This window comes from Martes martes (assembly GCF_963455335.1).
Source record: "Martes martes genome assembly, chromosome: 10".
In the NCBI taxonomy this organism is placed as follows: Eukaryota; Metazoa; Chordata; class Mammalia; order Carnivora; family Mustelidae; genus Martes; species Martes martes.
The window spans coordinates 2,298,424-2,317,600 of NC_137898.1; the positions used below are offsets into that span (position 1 = coordinate 2,298,424).

The 19,177-nt window shown below is 64.3% G+C and overlaps 1 protein-coding gene across 3 annotated transcripts in view; it reads right to left on the reverse strand.

The window, feature by feature from the left end:
* Positions 1-1,966: 1,966 nt before the first annotated feature.
* Positions 1,967-19,177, reverse strand: part of CARS1 (cysteinyl-tRNA synthetase 1) — a 42,518-nt gene continuing 25,307 nt past the window's right edge. For 2 of the 3 annotated variants that reach the window (XM_080815903.1, XM_080815905.1), the window contains 13 exons: positions 15,880-15,992; positions 15,279-15,407; positions 14,771-14,900; positions 14,533-14,636; positions 14,056-14,153; positions 13,751-13,940; positions 13,505-13,573; positions 11,431-11,512; positions 5,303-5,383; positions 4,673-4,740; positions 3,310-3,369; positions 2,840-2,923; positions 1,967-2,285 (listed from right to left, as the gene is read on the reverse strand). In XM_080815903.1, coding sequence (XP_080672029.1) covers positions 2,151-2,285; positions 2,840-2,923; positions 3,310-3,369; positions 4,673-4,740; positions 5,303-5,383; positions 11,431-11,512; positions 13,505-13,573; positions 13,751-13,940; positions 14,056-14,153; positions 14,533-14,636; positions 14,771-14,900; positions 15,279-15,407; positions 15,880-15,992 — 1,343 coding nt within the window. In that variant the 3' untranslated portion in view covers positions 1,967-2,150. Of the gene's footprint in view, positions 2,286-2,839; positions 2,924-3,309; positions 3,370-4,672; positions 4,741-5,302; positions 5,384-9,567; positions 10,466-11,430; positions 11,513-13,504; positions 13,574-13,750; positions 13,941-14,055; positions 14,154-14,532; positions 14,637-14,770; positions 14,901-15,278; positions 15,408-15,879; positions 15,993-19,177 lie in introns of those variants that run through there. The other variant, XM_080815904.1, reaches the window with a different exon arrangement.

Consider the following 19,177-nt stretch of genomic DNA (forward strand, 5'->3'; position numbering starts at 1 on the left):
ACCTGCAGGGGGACAGACGAGTATCTCTTGGCTTTCCTTGCTTCTGAGACGGCGTACACCAGCCTGGATTTCGGCGAATCCTTGTTCTCAGGGCTCGCCGTCCCCAGCCTGGTCAGTGGCGGCTCCCGAGACGGTTTATCTTGCAGTAGAGATTCCCGAGATGCGTGCTCGCCGAAGTCCCCCCCGTGGTGCCGTCGTGCCGGCCAGAGCACAGATTCCCCCCGGGGCCTCACTCCCATGCACCCCCTGCGCCCCGTCCCTCCAGTTCTAGCACGTCAGCGGTGTCACCGATGGGCAGCTCTTAGCCCCCGCACGACGCCCACCTGATCCCTCCCTTCCGGCACGACCCCCTTGGTCCCTGAGAGCTTCCCTTTGGGGACAGAGGTCTCAGGTGTCCTGATGCATCTGCTCTAGGCCTGGAACGGGCCGTTTCTCCACGGAGCGGGTGGCACGGAGTCCCGGGCCTGGCTCTCCAGGGACTCCCGCAGCCGGGCCTGCCCTCCGTCTACACAGCCAGGAAGCCCGGACTCTGAAAGCCCACTGTCCGTTCATATTGTGGGTTCTAATTCACATATGGGCTTTATCACGGTTTTCCTTAACTTCTTTGTTTTTACACTAGTGTTTCTTCTCTGACGCTAACGTCTGGGGTGCTGACATCAGGAGTATTTGCTTCGTCCCACAATACAGATGAACAACAATGCCAACATCACTACCAACGATGAGATACCGGAATGAAGTCTGACTCCTCTGCCCTCTTCGGCCTCCGAGGAGCCCACGGCGGATGCAGAGCAAAGCAGGGAGCCCCCCACGGGAGCTGAGGCTGCCAGGATGTTGCCAGGCCCTCCCTCTGTTCTGGAACCTGGCCACCGCATCCCATGGAGTGTGGCGGGTGTCTGGGACCCCCTGCTCGCCAGCAGGATGGCGGCAGTCTCGCTGTCACTTCTGAGGTTACAGCCAAAAAGGCACCGAGAGGCACCAGAGAGGACAGTAAGGTGATTGTGGTTTCCGGCCACTAAGTTCTGGGGTGATCTGTCGTCTGGCAACAGGTTTCACTGTGTTTTGGGGCCTTGTCGTCTTACTGGTTTGTTTGTACGTCACATGTTTACAGGGCTGAGAAGTCAAGGTCTCAGCACCAGAGCGGCCCCCCACCCTGTTTCATAAGCACGCGCTCCCTGTGCCGGCGGTGCCCCCAAGTCGCACCAGGCGCCTGGGGACGGGCTGCTGTCCCATCGGTTTCGTAAACGATGCTGCAGGGAGTGGGGTGTCTCCCAGGGTTTCCTACCAGGGGGGTCACGGGGCCAAGGGCTGAGGGTGCCTACAACCGGACAGTGCCCACATCACCCCCAGGGGCGGCGTGGCTCAGTGCAGCCATCATGGCCTGGTGAGACTCAGACAGCGCATCCCAACCTGATGGCCCAGCACTGGCGTGTCCGTCCTCTGCCGCCATGGGGCTGACCTGGCGCCGGGCTTCTTTGGGCTGCTGACTGCTGACTCTGTCCGCAGCCCTGTCAGGCTAGGCGGGCGAGGCTCAGCCACAGCAGGGCGGTGCCCGCGCTGGGAGCCGGTGACCAACGGCCACCTGCCATGTGTGTGTGACCTCCCCCCTTATCTTGGCGGGCAGCTGTGCGGAGGTGGGCAGGGCAGGGCCCCTGGGCGGTGGCGCTGCTGCGGGACACCAGACGCTGTGTTTACTCATCAGAACCAGAGGGGCCGGCCGCACGGCCTTTGTGTGGGGGGTCAGCGGGCTCGCCAGCTGGAGCCCGTCTTTCTCCTACTTCAATACCTCCAAATGCACCCACACACCAGAGATTAGCCGATAGCAATCTGCACGGGGGAGAAATTTCTCGGCTGGCTGGAATAGCTCCGCTGACCCGAGCATCGAAGCCGTGACCCGCTGAGCCAGCGGCCCCAGGCAGGTTGTGCGGGCGCTGACCGCGCAGGGCGACGGTACACATGACGGCCGGCCTCGCTGTTTGGAAATCTTTATTACTTCGGTCTCAGTGCTGGCGACGGCGTGGGCCTCTCTGCACGGAGTCCCGGGCTCAGGCCCTGGCACCGCTGTAAACAGGGTCGGAACCCGGGGTGCGGTCACTGAGGAATGCAGACAGGAAGTCCGGCCACCGGTGGCTTAGAGCCCAGTCCCCGTGGTTTCACTGGAAGCTTCCGTTTTGCACCATCTGCAAGTACTCCTTGTGGAGCTTCTCCTGGGCCTCAAAGAGCTTCTTCAGCTTCTTGGCTTGCCCTTTGCTCAACTCCTTGCCTTCCGTGTCGTGTGTGGGCAGACCCTGAGAACGTGGGGAGCACTGGGTCAGCAGGGCGCGCCTGGTCCCCCTCTCGGAGCCCCTGGGCTCAGCCCTGGGACACAGACTCGCCACACTTTTGCGTGGCCACGTGGCAGCCCCTGTCCTGGCCACTGAGAAGCCAGCGACTGGGCTGGGGGTGGGGGGCACCCTCCCACCAGGGGCCGAGGCCACGGATACCCTTTGGGTCAATGTGGCTCAGTTCTGATAGGGCTGTCGCAAAGGAAAGAGGCAAACACACATCTGAACCAGTGCAGATGGGAGCCAGTACGGTCGGGTCTGGGGACAGTGCCCGTGCCCCCCCCGCACCACCCCCCAGCCCCCGCACCTCTGGCCGGGCTGCGAGGGAGACCTGGGCTCAGTTCAGCCAGGCCACGACTCTGCTAGGCCGCCGTGAGGGAGGGAGGCCGCCTCGGGCACTCGGGGCACCTCCCGCAAATGGCACCCCAAACAGAAAAGCTGCTCGCCCAAGGCTGGAAGTCCCCGTTACCCCCAATTCAATGATCTAACAGGGTTCTGAAAAGAAAAGAGACTCTTACGTTCTCATCGAACTTGGAGTACTTGTCGCTCTCCGACAAGAACATCTCACTGGGTGGAATCTTCATCTTGGCCAGCTTCGCCGCCTGGAGCACAGAGCCCCGGTCACTGCAGCCCAGCCCGTGCGGGGAAGGCATCACACGCACCCCCCAGCCCAGCCCTGGGACGGAGAGGGCGACGGAAGACGGGGAGGGCGAGGCCAGGGCAGAGCGGGTCAGAGGGACAGCTGCACACGGTGGGTCCTGCCTAATCCCCACCAACAGTGCGAGGGTCGTCCGACACCGAGCCTGCGGCCGCGGGGGGCAGCTCCCCTGCCAGGCCTCTCCCTCCCCAGGGCCTCCTGGCCTCCCCGCACTGGTGGATGCCCTGGCGGGGAGGCGCTGCCGGTGGGCACAGGGGGAGCGGGGACCTCGCCGGGCCCGAGGGAGGGGCAGATAGCAGGACCCAGGGCCCCACAGAGATGGGGTGTTACCTCTTGTTCCTGTTTCTTCTTGGCGGCCTCCTCCTTCTTCTTTCTCTTCTCTTCTTCAGCCTAGGGGAGCGGCGGGAGCCCCATGAGGCAAATCTGCCCCGGGGCCTCTGGGGCCAGGAGGTAGAACAAAGCAAGGCCTGCCGGCCCCCCCATCGCCTTCACCTGGACTCTGACGGGCCACCCCGCGGGGGTTGGGGAGCCCTGGTCATTAGGGCCTCTCGCTCACTCCCCGGGAGACCCTCAGCAGCCCCAGTGGGTGCTGGGCCCACTCCGGACGTGCGGCAGCACGGGATGGCACGTGACAGGGTCTGAGGCCCGGTGGACACAAAGAAAGGAACAGTGAGGCCCGCCGGGGTGGGGGGGCTCTGTCTGGTGCGTGAGCAGGGACGGCATCGCGAAGGCCCGCAGCCCACCCCCGACCTGCAGTCCGCGCAGGGCTGCGGGCGCGTCCTGGGAGCAGGGACGCGGTGCCGGGGGGCCGCCGAGGGGGGAGGCCCAGGCCCCCAGCTGCGCCACCACGAAGGAGATACAGGTCTGGGAAGTGCAGTCCCGATACCCTCGTGGACATCCTGGGTTTCGGGACTTCCTGGTCAGCAAAGCTGTCAGGTGGGCGGCTGGGTACAGGCTACTGTGGGGCCTGAGCAGAGGATCGTGGGGCCGGGTGAGGTCAGCGCAGGGCCCGCGCAGTGGGAAGGGGAGTGAAGTCCCGCAAGCAGGGGCCACGGGCTCGGGGGAAGCAGCCGCGGGTGCAGGGGAGGCCCGCAGCGGGCGGAGAGGCGGCCCGGCACGGGCTCGGCGGCTGCTTCCTGCGGGAGGACAGTGTTTGTCCCCGGGCGGGAACACTCAAGGGCGGGGGCAGGGGCGGCTACTGCTGGCCGGGACGGGCCCCGCTGGAGGACAGACGGGAGCTGTGGGAAGATACGCCGCGGCGCGTGGCCCGTGTGGGAACCCGCCAGGCAGGGCCGTCCCTGCCGCCTTCCTCAGACACCCTCTGCCTTCCCGCCCTGTGAGCGGCTGCGTGGGCAGAGGGACCTGGGCGAGGAGCGCGGCAAGCTGCGGCGTCTGTGTCCTCGCCCAGCCCGGGGTGGGGGGAAGCGCGGCCAGCCCCTCGTCACCTCTGTGGCCAGGCCACCTGGTACGCGCTCCGACGCAAGGTGAGAGCCCCGCCCTGGGGATGGGCCACTAAGCGGGGGGAGCGAATGGGGCAGAAACGGGAGCAGCTGACGGGGCCCTGGCTCTCGGGGACACCCCACGGTGGTGGGTCAGCCCACGGCTCAGCGCCAGCGGTCGGGCGCCTGCCCGGCGCTCGTCGGGTGCACCGAGCTCCCGCGCCCGTCACCGCGCCGCTGCCCCAGCCACTCACCCGTCTCTTCTCCTCTCTCTCCCGCAGCAAGGTCTCTCTGTCCCCCAGCTTGACCACGGTCGGCAGCCCTGAAGAGCCAAGTCCGTGAGGTGGGGCCCAGCCCCGACCCCGTCCTCGTGGCCCCCACAGCCCCTCGCGGCTCAAGGGGCTTCTGTGTTAACTGGAACGTGGGGCGGCCTCGCCGCTCATGACACAAGGCCCAGAGATCATAAAATGCGACACATCACCTGAGTATTTAAAAATCTAATAATTTCCTGCACAGCCGTAACCCCCATGATGTCGACAGACACAGGGAGAAACCCGCCGGCAGTCCTGCGGGCCGTCTGCCAAGGAAGAGACGAGGCAGGGCGGCCGGTGTCCCGGCAAGAGCACGCAGCTGGGCCAGGGGAGGGGACACCCAAACGCCCATCAGACTCGGGAGGTGTCCGGGACAGCTGGAGAGAAAGCCGCAAGGCCACCCCCAGGGGCCACGGGGGTGCTGCTCTGGGACTCCTCAGCCCAAAAACCCAGGGACCTTCGACCCCGTCCTGCAATTCTTTCAAAACCAGCCCCTGACCCCAGCACCCTTCCCGTACCCACCCCCCCGCAGCTCCCCCCAACAGGCCCCCAGATGCGGCCAGTGGGACGCACCTTCGTGATCTTCTAACCGCACGCCGAGCTCGGGCAGGATGTCGTCCCGCAGGGCGTCGCTGAGCTGCAGGACCTCAGGGACTGTGGACGAAGACAGCGGTTCAGTCCAAACAGACACACAGGCAGCACCAGGATGCGCCTACCGTGCGCCTTCCCGCGGGCTCTGGGGGAGCCAAGGCCCGGGCTCCAAGGACGCCGCTGACTGTGCGCCACCTCGGGACCCCGCTCTGAGGCAGATCCCATCTGCAGTTGTGCCCGCACAGCTGCAGGGGATTCAGAGCAGGACACCAGGCGGGCAGCGGGTCCAGGGAAATGAGGTTTCTCCCCCAGAAAAGGAGCTCAGAACCCCCCCAAGCCTGCTGGTCAACCAGGCAGGTGTCCAAACCCCATAGCCCCGGCCTGGCGACCCAGAGAGGCAGCCGTGTCACACGCCCCAGACGCAGGGACCCGAGGCCACACGTGCTCTGAGGTCACCCAGAAACCCTGCAAAGGCTCCCTGTGCTCTTCACGCCCTGACAGGCCTGCCCGGTGCAGAGAAACACCCGGCGCGGACGAGCGCGCCGGCGCCTCAGTGCTGACCGGCCAGAACCCGCTGCAGCGCGCCGCGCTTCCTCAGCCCCCCGCCTCGCGAACCGCACCCCTGCCTCCTCCAAACGTCCTCGCGGCAAGGCAGCTAGGCCCAGGGCCCACAAGGCTCCAGTGAGAGCCGGAACTGGGCCTGGAGGCTGGGGTGAAGCCCACGACGGCCAGCATCTGTCACCAACGTGCAAGGACCAGGCGTGGGATAGGGGAGGGCCAGAGGCCAGGGGGACACTGCCGCGAGCACGGGCTCCACTGCGGGCACACAGCTCTCGGCCAAGCCTCGGCCACCCCAGCTGTGGCTGGAGCGAGCAGGGGGCCTGAGGAGCCCAGGAGGCAGCGCAGAGCCTGGCCGTCCCGTGGACTCGTAAGTGACTTTTCCACGGAAAATGGCACATGCCAGCAGACAGAGCGGGCCGGGGTGAAGACAGCACCCACGCAGCCTTCAGGCCTGAACGGGACAGTCCCTGCAGGATCAGACGTGAGGCTGGGAGCCACACGGCAGGGAGAAGCCGCCTGTTTGCCGCGGAGAGCCAAGAGCACTCGGAGGCCTCACTCAGAAGCCCTAGGATAAGAACCTGCCCTTGGGGAAGGGGACCCGGTGGCAGCAAGAACCAGGCAAGTGACAGGTGACGTCTGTGCAGCGGGGACGTGGGGCCGTCCCTGAGAGCAGCTACAAGGGGCCATGGGGGCTCACGTGTGGGAGCAGGCTGTGCATGGCGGTCTCCCAAAGCCAGGTCTCAGACTGGCTCACCTCCCGGCTCCCAGAAGGCCGCCTGGCCCACCGAGTCCCCCGTGGGGAAGTCCGTGTGGGAGCGGGGCCGTCACAGGGCACGGGGTGGCAGGCCATCTCAGGAAGCTCTGACGGCACCCAACCCCAGGACGTCAGGTGACAGGAGGGCTGACACCCGGCCTCGTCTCACCGTGGACACACCACGGGAAGCATCGGCCACATCCTCAGCCTTCCTTCGGGCATCCACCTGCACCACGGGCCCAACCCGAGTGGTTCTGTGCGCCCCAGCCACGCGCGATGAGAAACACCCCGCCTGCCGCTGTGCCTTGTCCCTCGGCAGCACTGGCCGGGGCCCACGGGGCCACTCGCTGTGGAAGAGACGAATGAGGAATGGACAGCGACTCACGCGTCTCAGAAGACCTCTGCGCCCTCCCCCACCCCCGAAGCATGGCCATGGCTGGGAAGCTTCGCGCTTCCCAACGCTGCTCAAGGAAAAGTCCTCTGTGCCTCCTCAGCCTTCCCAGCCGATGGGATGACGTTTTCCATCCTTGCTCCCTGCCCTCGCCCTGTGCAGAGCGCCTCGTGGGGCAGGAGCTGGGCTAAGCTAACCGGAACCAGAAGGAAAGCGATCCTGCCATCACCACCGTCAGCCGACTGTCAGCTGGTGCTGGGTGGCCGGACCCCCAGAGGCCCATCTGTTCTGTGGGCGAGGCTGTGCTGAGCTGAGGACAGTGGCCATCGCCACCACCTGAGACCTGCCCTGTCCACACAGCTCAGAACTGGCCCCCACTGCCTGTCTTTCCAAACCTTTTGATTTCTCTGGGGGCTCGCTTTCTCCTCCCCCGTCTTCCCAGTCACAAACTGACCAGCCTAGTGAGCACAATGACAAACTCCCATGGCCTACAAGGACAGGACAAATGACCCCACGAGACATGGGCACAGGGTCCGAAGGGACAGCTCTCCAGACAAGAGGCACTCGTGGCCACAAGGTGCAGGGACGGGGCTGCACGCCACGTGCGGTCAGGGAAGGACGCACCAAAGCCCCGCGGAGAGGGCCCCCGGGGCGGCGGGACCGACGGCAGTCATTTTCCTACAGCCAGGAATAGCAAAGCACTTGCGAGGGCGTGGGGGACACGGGGCAGCTGCCGGGCAACCACAGTTCAGGGCTTCTTTAGAAAACCACACACGTGACTGTCCCACGAGCCCCATGGCTCCCCTCCTAAGGACGGCCCCGAACCCTGAACATGGGACTCAGCAGGCACTGGGCATATGTGCCCAGAGCCCCACTCCCCCCAACAGCCGCAAGGTGGGAGCTGCCCAAGGATCCGCTGGCAGCGGCCCGGACACGCGAGACGTGTGCTCGCAGCCAGGGAAACGCTAGCCGCCCCGGCAAGGAGCTGGCCACGTACAGTGACAGCATCTGGGACGTGCAGGAAGCCACACGCGGAAGGTCCCGGGCTGCATGGCCGCACAGACACGGGGTGTCTCAACCAGGCCGATCTGTGGGCACAGAAGGCAGGCCGGTGGGTGCCGGGCTGGGGGCCCAGGGGCCACGGCTCCTCCTCTGGACGGCGGAAGGGCTCGCATGTTTGCGCGACACCCTGAACATACTGAACGCCGACTAACTTGTCCACTCTCATGACAGCTGGTTCTGGGTTCTGTGTGTTTCACCTCAATAGACTTTTTCTCTTTCAAAGGGAAATCTCTGGTCGGACATTTTTAACAAATTCAGTCAACCGTTCTCAAGCCTAAAGGAGAACGCAGATCTCAACAGCGAAGGCGAAAGCAGGAGCAGAGACGGGGGCTGCCTCCGGGATGGCGGGGAGAAGCAGGAGGACCAGCATCTGGACACGACCACAGGGCGGGGGCCGGGGACAGGGACGGGCCCTGCTTCACCGACTGCCATGTGCTGCCGGCAGCCACACTAGGCTGTGCGGTGTGTCCGCCCTGGGAAGATCCCGTCGGCGGCTCTGGCCCCAGCGCCGGGGGAGAAGCCGGGACGGGGCAGGGCCGTCACACGGGAAGCGGCCCTGGGGGAGGTGGGGCTGTGACCCGGGACAGCGGGGGCCACCCCGTGCAGCAGGGCACACGCAGGACAAGTGCTCCCGAGGGGGAGACCACACAGGCACAGGCACCGGCCTGGACATGCTCCTTCAAGGAGAGAAGCAGCCCCACAGCTGCTAAGGGTGCGCCCCCGGCCACGTGTGCCACACCAGCACCTTGCGGTCCTGCTGCCTCCAAGAGGCTCTGGCTGGAGCAGGTTCTAGAGAAAGAGGGCTGCCCTGTGGTCGCCGGCCAGCGAGCAGAAGCTCAGAAGAACTTGACGCGAACACGGCGAGCAGAGTCCCCGTTGGCACTGCCCTCGCGGGCCAGCACGGCGCGGGGCTCACGGCGTCCGCAGAGCTCGGGCACCCGGAGGTGTGCGGCCACGGGCAGGGAGTGAGTCTGCCGGGGCTGGCTGCTGCTGGCGGGGCCTCAGGCAGGGCTGCAGAACAGACCGGGCACTGAACAGGGAGACCCGTCAGGTCACTGCAGGGAGGCCCAGAAGAGGACACAAAAGGCCACAGACTCTGCCTGCAGACAAGCGAATGAGCAAAATGGGATCTAGGCACACGGGAGTATCAGCTGGCCGTGAAGAGGGAGGAAACTCTGAACCAGCCACAACGTGGACGGACCTGGAGGGTATCAGTCACACTGAGTGACAGAAGCCAGTCACGAAAGGACAAGTCCTGCAGGACTCCACGTGTAGGAGGTCCTTGGGCAGGGGTCAGTATTCATCCAGAGAGTGGACGGCGGGCGCCGGGGCTGGGGGAGCGATGGGGGGGGTCACTTACATGGGAGTCTTCATCTGGGTCAGTGGAAAGTTCTGGAGACGGATGGTGGGCACGGCCTCACAACAGTGTGAACATGCTTAGTGCCCTGAGCTGCGCACTTGCTCATGATTAGACGATACGTTTTATACGTTAACATACGTTTTACCAAAAATGAAACAAATGCGGGGAGAGGGGCATCTGGTCACATGCTCTTCTCACCTCTTCCCAAATTCCTAAGCCTCTCCTGGCCAAATGCCCCCAGTGCACATCCTTCCTAGGCAGGGCTGAGCTCGAGGTGACACAACGGTGGGCATCGGGGAAACAGCATTGTACCCACCTGCCAGGCGAGCCCCAGGCCCCTGGGGCCTACTCTGCATGTCTCACTGTCTCCACGGCCAGCCCAGGGTCCCGGGACAGCCGGGTGCCCAAAAAAGACTCACACGGCCGGTGCCACTGTGGGGCGGGAGCCGTCGCCAGCCCAGAATGCTGTCCTTGTCTGTGCAGCCCAAGGGGCACAGGCCCCGGGTCTCTGGCTCCCAGAAGGCACCCTATTTGCAGGGCCCAAGGTCTGTGGGTTCCGGGCCACAGGCTCAGGCAGGATGACCTCACTCCACCCGGTCCTCAGGGCAGGAGAGCACTGTAGGAGGCCAAGGCACACACAGCACAGATTCGACTACCACCATCCCGACTCGGGAACCTGGGCTCTTTGTTTGCCAGAGCAACAAACAGATCAAAGCAGAAAGAAAAAGCAAGCCGAGGAGAAGCAGAACCAAAGTACTCCCCAAGCCCGTCGACGGGCACTGCTCTGAGGGCCTGTGCAAGCCCCCGGTGTGGTCTGCCCGGCCACGCACGGCCTCCGATGGCCCTCGTTTGCCAGCACCTGCCAGCTGTGCCACAGGGGGACAGTCGGAAAGAGGTGCCCGGGCGTCCCCAAGACTGAGACGTCAGTGCCGTCAGCATGGCTGGCCAAGGCGACACGGGGCCGGCAGAGTCCGTCAGGCTTCTGCAAGCGCTTTACAAGAGTGACGGTGCCAGGTGCTGGAAAGAGAGGGCCGTGCTTATTCAATGAGTCCCCACGCCCAGGCCTGAAGCCCCCGTCAGACCCAGGCTCCCCCTGGGGGCCCAAGGCCTTGGGGCCCTCCTGCCCTCTTGCTCTGTGCTCCCCGGGACAGACCCCGGCCTGCTCTTTCGTCTCTAAGCTGCAGCTCCCCCCAGAGGCTCCCCGGGCACCCCAGGGGCCCTCTGTCCGCACCACCCTCAGGACAGCCTGCCCGGGAGGCCGGGCAGGGAGCACGGCACAGTAGGAGACAGGTGGCATCTGTAGCGAGTGACTCCCGCGTGCCCCTCCCTGGCAAGGCTTGAGCTCCTGCGCGGTGCTGCCCCCGTGGGAGGCCGGGCAGCGTGCACATGAGGAGCGCAGCAGAGCGGACCTGGCCCATTCCGGGCTCAGCACACCCCGTGGCCGCGCACACGGCGCAGACTGAGACGTGGACTCCCGCCTACCGGCGCTCGGCAGTCTGGCTCACAGCCCGTCCAAACGAGCCTGCGATGAGGCGGCACTCTCCAAGTCCCCAGGGACAAGAGACAGTGACCCACCTCAGGAATGCCGGCGACACCGGGCAGAGCAACAGTGGGGGCAGCACTGGCTCCCCCAGCTCCCCGTGCTCGCTTCTGGAAGCACGAACAGGCCCGTGGATGCACCCAGAGTGGAAATGAGCCCCGTGGGGACGGAGGGCAGGGGTCCCCGAGGGGCCTCGTTCTGCCTTTCCAAAGAGCACAGGCCAAGAAACCCCACCTCCCATACGTGTCCTCGGCCCCCACGCAGCTGCCCTGCCCCGCGGGGGACACCAGTGTTGACAGACATGGTGGCTGTCATGACGCGGGGGGCAGGGGCTGCAGGTGTCGTGCCCCAGGTCAGGCACTGCTAGCACCTGCTGGCACTCAGGGCAGCCCCACGCACAGAGGGTCCGAGGGTGTGAAGCCCCAGGGAGGAAGCGCCTCACCTTTCTGCTCCCGGGCGATCCTGCGCACGCCTTCTCTGAACTCGGACAACACCTGCAGGTAGGGCAGGACTGTGGCCTCCAGCTGCGGGAAGAACAGGTTTGCTCAGAGAGAAGCTCGGCCCGTGTTTACGGACAGGGCTCCGCGGGCAGAGCAGGGCGGGGCGGGGGTGCCGCTGCCCCAGAGCTGGGACACGCTCCCCCCTCAACACTCGGTCCCCGCGTGGACGACGTGGGCCAGAGACAGGAGGAGGCAGTTCCCCGCCCCCGGCCCAGCCGGACTGTTCTGCAAGGCGCTCTGTGCACCTGCCCACAGGTGCGGTTTTGCCTCTGGTCAGACCCACTATTACAAAAAGCCCATCTCTACGAATAAACAGTTCAACACGGGGTCTGTCAGGCGGCTGCCTTCTGGGAGGCTGAGGCCGTCCCTCCTGGGCTGGGAGCGGAGGCCGAGAGCGGAGGCTGGCACCAGGAGCCGGGCCAAGCCTGCGTCCGACCTGTGGCCATGCACATGCTTGTGCAAGAGGATGCAGAGTCCCCAGAACCCTCGCCGTCCAAGCACAGGTCCGCACCCGGCCACAGTGAACCACCCGCACTGACCTGGAGAGGGCCCGGGACCGCAAGCCTGATGAAGGGAAAGCCAAGGACGGCAGGATCCAAACTGGAGAAAGGATGATTTTATAAAATCTCCTTTCCATCTTCCCTAATTTTTGTGGTAGGCTTTTAAGCAAAGTCTCTCCCTGCCTCCTACTTCAGTCCTCCGGTGGCTCAGTCACCAGAGTAATAACCAGTGCACACAAGAGCCAGCTAGGCTGGTGAGCGCCCCGGCCTCTTGCGGCCTAATCCCACACCCAGGGCTGGGGCGCCGCGGTCGTGCAGGGGGACCGGGCATGGGGTTTGCTCTTTATCTCCACCAGGCACCAAGACCGCCGTGGTGAGCCTCAGCACAGGGGGACGGAGGCCTCAGCCAGCATGCCGTGAGGTCTCCCTGGAGGAGGAGTGCCCCAGTGGGCTAGCCTCATGGCTGCTTATTCCCATGCACGGCTTTCAAAGGGTCCACTGAGGCCATGTGGAAAGGCCCCCACACAACCACCGCATTAAAAGCATCGTTTTTAAGCTTGAGAGCAGACTGTCGTTAATGTACAAAGTGTTTTCTCTCCTCTTTTTCTAAGAAGCAGAACACCTGGCGTCACTTGTACAGGACAGCGCAGCAGCTCCGCGGGTTTCCTTTCCGAGAAGCGAGGAGGAAGGTTAACGCCTTTAGACCAACCAGCTCGACGGCTAGCGGGGCCCCAGGGATGTGGCCCGGAGCTCGGGCAGGGCTTCTCCCTAACAGGAGCTGGTTCCTCGTCAGAAGCCAGTTCCTGGGGAACCACCTGTGCGCTCCCTCTGCAGGAGATCTTCCCGCTAGCCACCGTCCAGAAACGGAATTCTAAAAAAGGTTTGTCTTTTTACTTTGTCTTTGCTTCCTGTTTTCCTTTAAATAGGTCTAAACAGCTACGCAGACCTTCTCATCAGAACATTAAAGACCCGGCCTGAGGAGTGTCTGAGGTGAGCCTGAGCGAGCACGTGCCACGAGGGAGGGTCAGCGGAAACCACAAGTCCCAGGCGACACTGCCCTCTACCGAGGACCGTTCTCCCCACTGGACGCACCGGTCGGCGCACTGGCCGAATCCACACGTGCGAGAACGTGAGCCCACGGGAACCACGTGGCTGCAGCGCCATCCGAGTCGGTCCCACCGTGCCTGCCGTCCCGGGACCGAGCTCATAGACAGCACACGGCAGCCCCCACCATCGGTCAGGGGGCAAGGTTGAGCGCGCACGCGCAGAACAGCTGACTGCGTTCAGTTCGATTCCGCAGCCAGGTCTAGGCGAGGCCCGGGGCTCAGTCCGGAAGGTCCGGTGCAGGTGGGACCTAACGTGGCCCTCCCAATGTCCCCAGGGTTGGCGCAAGAGGGGAACGAGGAAGGGGAGGGAGCAGGCGTGGAAGGGTGCTCCTCGACATGGGCACCGTTTCCCAGGGGTGGGGTGGCCCCCAGGGAGGAAGCTTCTCTGTGCCCAGGGGTGTTCTACTCACATCTAGGCTGGTTCCAGGTCCTCTCACTGGGAATCCCAGGGTGCTTTCCTCTTCGATGGCCCCGAAGATCTACAAAGAGAAAAAGACATGCCGGAGTGCGTCAGGAGGTCCTGAGAGGTGGCCCACGGAGACCGGACACCAGGACCCATGCCGCCCGGGGCCTCCTCGGTCATGGCCAAGGCCCGCTGCCTGCACACACGCAGCCTGGCAAGAGCCGCGAGGGTCTGCAGCTCGAGGGCCGCCTACCTTCAGCATGTGGGTGAGGTAGAGGGCGATGCTTTCCAGCAGAGCCCGGTTGGGCCTCCTCCTGGCAGCCTTCCGGGCCGCCATGTACAGGTTGCACTGGCTGACCAGAGCCCTCATTTCTTCCAAGACCGTGCGCGTGTCGACGTTGTCACACAGGGCTTCGTGAACCGCCGCCTTCTTGTCGTAAAAGCTGAGTGAGAGGACCAGGCGTGTCAGCTGGTGACACGGTGTACATGCGCGCGCGTGTCCGGCGGCCTCCCCGCCGGTGGGTCTGCCGCGCTCGCGGCCGGAGAGACGTCTCCTACCTCCTGCTCAGCTCCGACTCTTCGTCCTCCCACTTCTCAAACCGACCGGTTATATCCACAGGGGCTCGGAGGACGTCTTTCACGTTTAGGAAAAACTCCTAAGGTCAGAAGATTTGGATTAACGGCCGTAGAAGAGTTTCCGGCCCCGGTGGCATCTGAGAGAGCTTCCGTGGTGAAGTGTGTCTCCGTCACGCGTCACCGGAGAAACCACAGCGCCAACACCACACCAGGGGCCGGTTCTGCCTGGGACAGTGGCTCTGCCTGGGACAGCGGTTCTGCCAGCGGGTGTGCAGGAAACGCGCCCCACGGGCACAAGAGGATGTGGGCGCCTGACTCTAGCAGTCAGCGGGGCTTCAGGATTGGGGAGCGGGGCCGGCTGCCCTCTGAGCGCGGAGCCAACGTCCCGCGTGCCCCGTCAGTGGGCGCGGGAGCGGGAAGGACCCCGCGGGGGCCGAGCAGAGCAGGAGGGGGGCTTACGTTCAGGAACTTCTCGTACTGCAGTGCCGACTCCATGGTGTTGCTCGAGTAGTCCAGCGTGTCCTTCCAGGAGTGCATGAGAAAGGCCAGCCGCAGCTGCCGCGCTGGGACGGGGGATGGCACCGCAGGTCGGCCACTGCCACAGGGCCTCCCAGCAACAGCGCGCTCAGGCCTCCGGGGGCGGGGCTCGGGCCTCCGGGGACTGGGCTCGGGCCTGGGGGGCGGGGCTCAGGCCTACCGGAGTGCTTCTTCAAGGCGTCTTTAATGGTGATGAAGTTCTTGAGTGACTTGGACATCTTGCAGCCGGCGATGGTCAGGTGACCCGTGTGCAGGAAGTAGCGGACCCAGCAGTCATTCTCGAAGTAGGCCTGCTCGGGAAGGGGCAGAGGGGGCGAGGTCGGGGCGCTCTGCGGGCACTCGGTTCACGCGGTGGACGCACGAGAGGGGGCTGCCTCTTCGAGCTGGGGCTCGGGGGTGGCCCTGGACCAGCGAGGCGAGCGGCAACGACCGGTTCCAATGCAGGCCTGTCTGTTGCCAGCGCTCAGGCTGTTTGTGCAGGAAATCAGACCGAACAAGGGTTCAGATCCCAGCAGCGAGCCCCTGATGTGGGCATCAGGCTGTGCCCAGCTCCTGGCTGGCTGCGCCCCTGGCTGTTTCCACCACGCGGGGATCTCAAGACCCCCCACCCCCCCACCCCAACACACACCACGCCACCAGCGGGCACAGCGGCCCCAGCCCCTGCCTACCTCTGACTGGGCCAGCTCGTTGTCGTGGTGGGGGAACCGGAGGTCGAAGCCCCCTCCGTGAATGTCCATCGAGGATCCCAGGAGAGCACTCGCCATGGCAGAGCATTCGATGTGCCATCCCGGACGCCCCTGCAGAGCCAGACAACCCCATGACCGGCCACTCTCAGTCCAGGCCTTCAAGTTTCCTGCGCTCCTGACCCTCAAAACCCCCGAGCCTCACCGGAACAGACGTTATGCTCTGCACATGAACACTCGGGGAACCCCTGCTGTCCAGGTCCCAGCCACGTTACTCCCAGAACCGCCCAGGCCTGGACCAGAGGCAGGTGCCCGCACCCCCTCCCCCGGCTCTGGGCCAACGGGACCATTGTCACGGCGACACCAGAGCATGGACTGGCCTCCAGTCTGAGGCCACAAGGACATGGGGGCGTCGGAGGCAGTCTGTCCACCTGCTCCCCAGGTGCACCGGGCAGAGTCCCAGAAGGGAAGTCATGTGCCCAAAGGCCCACAAGGCTCTGTGGTGTGCGGCTGCCGGGACAGGGCAGAAGGCACCACAGCAGCAAAGGCACCCACCCCTGCCACCCACACCTTCCCGGGAGCACACCTTTCCCCAGGGGCACGGCCAGGATGGCTCGCCTGGCTTAGAGGCTTTCCACAGGGCGAAGTCACTAGGGGACCGCTTCTCACTCAGACGGTCTGCCGAGATGCTCAAGTCACCTGCGGACACGAGGAAGCGGGTCACCCAGTGCTGCCTGCCGGACAGAGCTGTGTCACTGCAAGGCCACGTCTGGGGGTTACTAGCTGGTGCTTCGAATTTCCTCTCATTTCCTTGGCCAGCACGCAGCTTCACCGCGACCAGATGTCGGTGCTGCCCAGCCCAGGAAGCTCCGATTCCCCGGGGCCTGAACCACACCCGCCGGTCCCTCAGACGCCCCTCTCCCCGCCCGCCCCTCACAGCTGCGGCCTGGGTCTAAGGTGAGTCACAGTGCTCGGGTCAGAGGAGTGAGGCCGTGGTCTGGTGGCAGCTCTCATGGGGGAGTCTCGAGCTGACGGCCTGCACGGCTCCCAGGGTCTGAGGACCAGCAGGTCCTGCTGGGTGTGGCCCCTTGGCCCCAGAGGTGGCAAATTAGGACACCCCTGCTCCTCCTGGGCAAGTTCGGGTCCCGGACGAGGACCCCGGAAGGCAGACAGGGCCAGTTGGGGCTGGGCCAGCCTGTGTCGGGCGGGAGTGAGGGGGAAGCATTAGCGCAGGAGACCGGACCGCACGTAGGACCTGTGGAGCACGCTGGTGGCCGAGGCAGCGAACCCCGCCGTCAGTCCCCTTCAGGCGGCCACCGGGTGAATGTGGGCAGCGCCAGGGCCTTCAGTGGGGTCCCAGAGTGTGGCTTCAGTGCCGCCTTTCCCTGGGTGCTGTCGCCCCCTCGCAGACAGCTCCGGAACAGGAACGGGAGACTTGGCCCAGCGTCCAGGGCCGCAAAGGCCCGAACTCAATGACAGCCACCTTTTGAGTACGGAGTCAGGCCATGGAGAAAGCGCCCTGGCAGCAGTCAGAGGGAGCGCGCCGAGGGTGTCTGCACCACAGACCTGCTGGCTGGAACACGGGCGCTCTGAGTGGGACACGCAGGAAACACGAGGAAGAGCCAGTAAAAATGGCACGATCGGGGCACCTGGAGGCTCACTGGGTTGAAGCCTCTGCCTTCGGCTCAGGTCATCTCAGGGTCCTGGGATCGAGCCCCACATCGGGCTCTCTGCTCGGCAGGGAGCCTGCTTCCTCCTCTCTCTCTGCCTGGCTCTCTGCCTACTTGTGATCTGTCTGTCAAGTAAATAAATAAAATCTTTTTTTAAAAAAAAAGGCAGGATCATAAAGAAAGAGATTCTCGCTGTTGGCCTTTCGCTGTCCTACCCGGACCACCCCAGCGGCAGGACAAACTCCGCTCTCGCCACCTCGGCCTCTCTTGGAGCAGGTCACCATGTCACACCCGTGACAGTCTCATGTGGTGTGATGACATTCCTTTAGCTGCTGTGTGGCCGATGACGCATGTTTAAGCTTCTGACTTCCATTATTACGTAGTTACTCACGACACATGACTTTTGAAATTTTGTTTTGAGAAATTCTGGGACCGCAAAGAGGACCCTCTTCCCCAGGTGGCCCGTGTCCCACTCTTCGACAGACATCACCGTGGCAGAGTACTTGCTATTTGCTCTAAGTTCTTTAAGACGCGTCACACAATCGCTTCTGCTCCCCCGGTGTCACTTCTCAGTGTCCCTCCCCAGAGGAGACCCCCGTGACCCCACACGCATCAGGAGCCCCGAGGCGGCTCCAGGCCCCATCTCTACCAGAGTCCCCGCACCCCAGCGTCCCTGCAATGAGGGGCTCATGCTGGGGGTCACAACGCTCCAGAAGCGGGACTGTCCCCAAAGGAAGGCATGTCCCTGTGTGTTTGCTGTTGGATTCTGCTACCCGTCCCTGGACCACGAAGCGATTCTAAAGTCAGTCTGGAATCAAAAAGGCGCAAGCGCAAGCGTTATTTAAGAACTCCGAGGGCCCGGCTGGTGTCGCTGGAAGAGCAGACTCAGTCTCAGGCGGGGGCCTGAGCCCCGCGCTGGAAACAGAGGTCACTTAAGACAGAAGAACAAGAACAAGAACCCGGCAGTGGCCAGATGGCGAGGACTGCCGGCCAGCTGGGCGCGCTCCGGTCTCCGGCGCCCTCCCTCCAGCCGCGGCCCCGGCGCCCGCCGCCTGCAGTCCGTGCGGCCACTGTCCCTGCGCGGCCTCTAGTCCCGTGTGGCTCTGTCCCGGCGTCTCCACGAATCGTCGGGGTACGCGTCAGGCTTGCCACACATTCTCCCACTGGATTCATCTTTGCTCAGAACCAGCGGATGGCGTCTTGCGTTATTTCCATTCCGTTTCTCGTCGATCTCCTCTCCTGCTCTCTCGGCCACTCCTTCCGGAGCTTCCTGGCCGCTCACCCCACGCGCCTTCCGTCTTCGCTCTTTCACTACGAGTTCCAAACCCCAGGCTGCCTTAAGCAGCGGGTTGTGCCCCTGCTGCTGAGTGGCGTCCCCGCAGTGTCGCTCAGGACTGTGATGGTCGACGGGTAGGGCCCCCGTCCATGCCCCGTAGGTGCTGGTACCCGGCTCAGCTCAGTGCGTCATGGGCAGAGGACGCGGGCGACCTGACCAGCAACTGCTGGGGAACCTCGGAGACGTGCTCTGTGCCCGGCGTGTGTCCTGCGTGAGCGTAAAGGACGGGCCCTGCCCTTACTCATGCTGTCGAGTCCTGATCTGGTGCGCAAAGCCCTGCTCCCTGTGTACCCCAATCTTGCGGGTCGAGACCCTTAGCCTGCCTGAGCCACCAGCCTGTGGGCCGTGCGCACTGCCTCCCCTCACGGACAGGGTGTTTCTCTCTCCCAGGGACGGCCACACGGGGGCCACCGAACCCCTGACTGCCCTGCAAGGAGACGCCTCCTTTACTGACAAGCCTTTAGCCTTGGATGCCCCAGGGTCTGGTACCAATGCCACCCAACCCCCTTGGCCTGTTGCTTCTCCGCATTTCCATGCCGTGTGTGTGAGGTCCTGATGTCTCCCTAAACAGAGCCCTAGAGGGGAAAGTACTTCCTCAAATAGTACGAACGTTTTCATGGCCAAACTGCCTTCCAGAAACACGGGGGGTAAACAGCACATGCCCCAGGTGTGTGCGGGCCCTCTCTGCGCCCCTGGACCGTGGCTTCTGTGGTCTGGCCCGGAGTCCCTGAGGGCATAAGGGTGGAGGGACACCGTAAAGACAAACCTTATTTGGCCTGGTTCTGAAAAAGCCTCGTGTCTACATTCAGTACAGGGGACCCTTTTGAACAGCGCCAGGCAGGGGGCTGGGGAGGCTGACCCCCCACGACCGGAACCAG